The sequence below is a fragment of the Argentina silus genome, assembly GCF_951799395.1.
Source record: "Argentina silus genome assembly, chromosome: 15".
Lineage (NCBI taxonomy): Eukaryota > Metazoa > Chordata > Actinopteri > Argentiniformes > Argentinidae > Argentina > Argentina silus.
This window is the reverse complement of record NC_139669.1, coordinates 7,175,800-7,177,474: the sequence shown is the minus strand read 5'-3', so window position 1 is coordinate 7,177,474 and position 1,675 is coordinate 7,175,800. Positions and strand designations below refer to the sequence as shown.

Below are 1,675 nucleotides of genomic sequence, written 5' to 3'. Positions count from 1 at the left end.
TTGGCTGACAGATCGGTCACTGCCCAGGCTTTCACCAGAACCAAATCAGCTAGCGAGGACAAAGGTGTTTATCCAGGTATCAACCTTGAGTCTCAACCTTCGTGGGAAAACCTTGAAACTTCAAAACCACTGCAGCAGACAGAGCCTAGCCTGGCTAATTCAAATAGTATCGCTTGCAGACGTCAGCTTTCAAATGAATGTATGTTCCGATGACCAGCTTGCTAGCTAACTAGGATACTTCAGAACTATGACTCATGCATGGAGGCGCATTTACTTTTACTGCATATATCCGCCCCGTTGCTAAACACACAAGAACTACGGGTGATTGCCTATTCAAATGAAAGCTATTTCCGACATCGAGACAGGGGCCTATGCTACACATTATAGAAACAGCTCGATAAAAGGAGTGGGGTTTTCAAAATGTAAGCTTTGTAAAACGACGCAGAAGATACATTTCACATTCTCACAGTGTTTATTCAATGTACCACTGTGCAAAGAACATTAGAATTTAGACTGTCGTGGGCCTGGAGTGGGAGGGAGAAACACAGAGAGAGAGAGTGTGAGAGAGAGAAAGAGACAGAAAGAGCGAGTGAGTGAGAGAGAGAGAGAGAGAAAGAGCGTGTCAGTGCTTTGGGATGTTGGGAGAGATATAGAAAAGGATAATAGAATCTCATTGTGCTTACACATCTCATCTTCGTACCGAGTTCAGAGTCGATAAACATTCTATTACGCTCTCAAAACTTCAATGTTTTTCGCTAAAATAGCAGCTTAACTTTTAACATTCACATCCCCCTCTGCATCTAACTGCCTTCACCTCTCTCTTCCTCTCTACGCCCAGATACATCTAGCCGGAGATCTGAGGTTGTCTTTGAAAGTCTCTTGGCAAGCAGAGACGGCAATAAATCATCCCGACTTCTGCTTGCGAGCCAAAAATAAATACACAGATAAATAAATAAAAACAATAAGTTGTTGTGTGCGCTCCCGGAACTCTGTGGTAATTAGCGTGGTCACCGGCCGAAAGGCTCGGCCTGCACTTGTTACCGAGCGCTAATGGAACAGGAAGCGGATCAATACCTTATGTCGGAACCTCACAACGGGTCGATACGGCGGCGGCCCGAATCCCTCCTTCCCGGGCCTCCCCTCCACCATGCCGGCGCCGAGCGACACCACTGCGACTCCCCACAGAGACGCCACCAGCGACCACCATCCCGGACTCCTCATTGGTATTTTCCTGTCCGAAACAAAGCGAGAAGAAGTGAGTGGTTGGTTCAACCGCAGCCGGTTCAATAGCGGTCGGCCGGGACGATGCATCACCCTCAAGGTAATTAGTGGAGACAGTGGGAACCGTGAATCTGTCGCTGGTTTAAACTAATGCTATCAATAAGTGCTGTGTGTGTGTGTGTGTGTGTGTGTGTGTGTGTGTGTGTGTGTGTGTGTGTGTGTGTGTGCATGTGTCTCTGTGTGTGTGTGTGTGTGTGTGTGTGTGTGTGCATCGGTGCGTGCATCGGTGCATGCGTGTAGGTTTGCGCGTGTGTGTGTGCATGCGTGTGTGTGTGCGTGTGGTTTAAACTAATGCCATCAATAAGTGCCTTCCACTCAGCCTGAAGATTAGATCTACTTTGAATGAATTAGAGGGAAACACACATCATGAGGAAATAAAGATCGAAGAAGACAG

The 1,675-nt window shown here is 47.3% G+C and overlaps 1 protein-coding gene across 1 annotated transcript in view; it reads right to left on the bottom strand.

Moving 5' to 3' along the window:
• fstl5 (follistatin-like 5) overlaps positions 1-1,221 on the bottom strand; it is a gene marked incomplete at its 5' end in the record, with an annotated part of 109,696 nt that extends 108,475 nt beyond the window's left edge. The window contains one exon of the mRNA XM_083685499.1: positions 1,075-1,221. Coding sequence (XP_083541625.1) covers positions 1,075-1,221 — 147 coding nt within the window. The remainder of the gene's footprint in view (positions 1-1,074) is intronic.
• Positions 1,222-1,675: the final 454 nt, after the last annotated feature.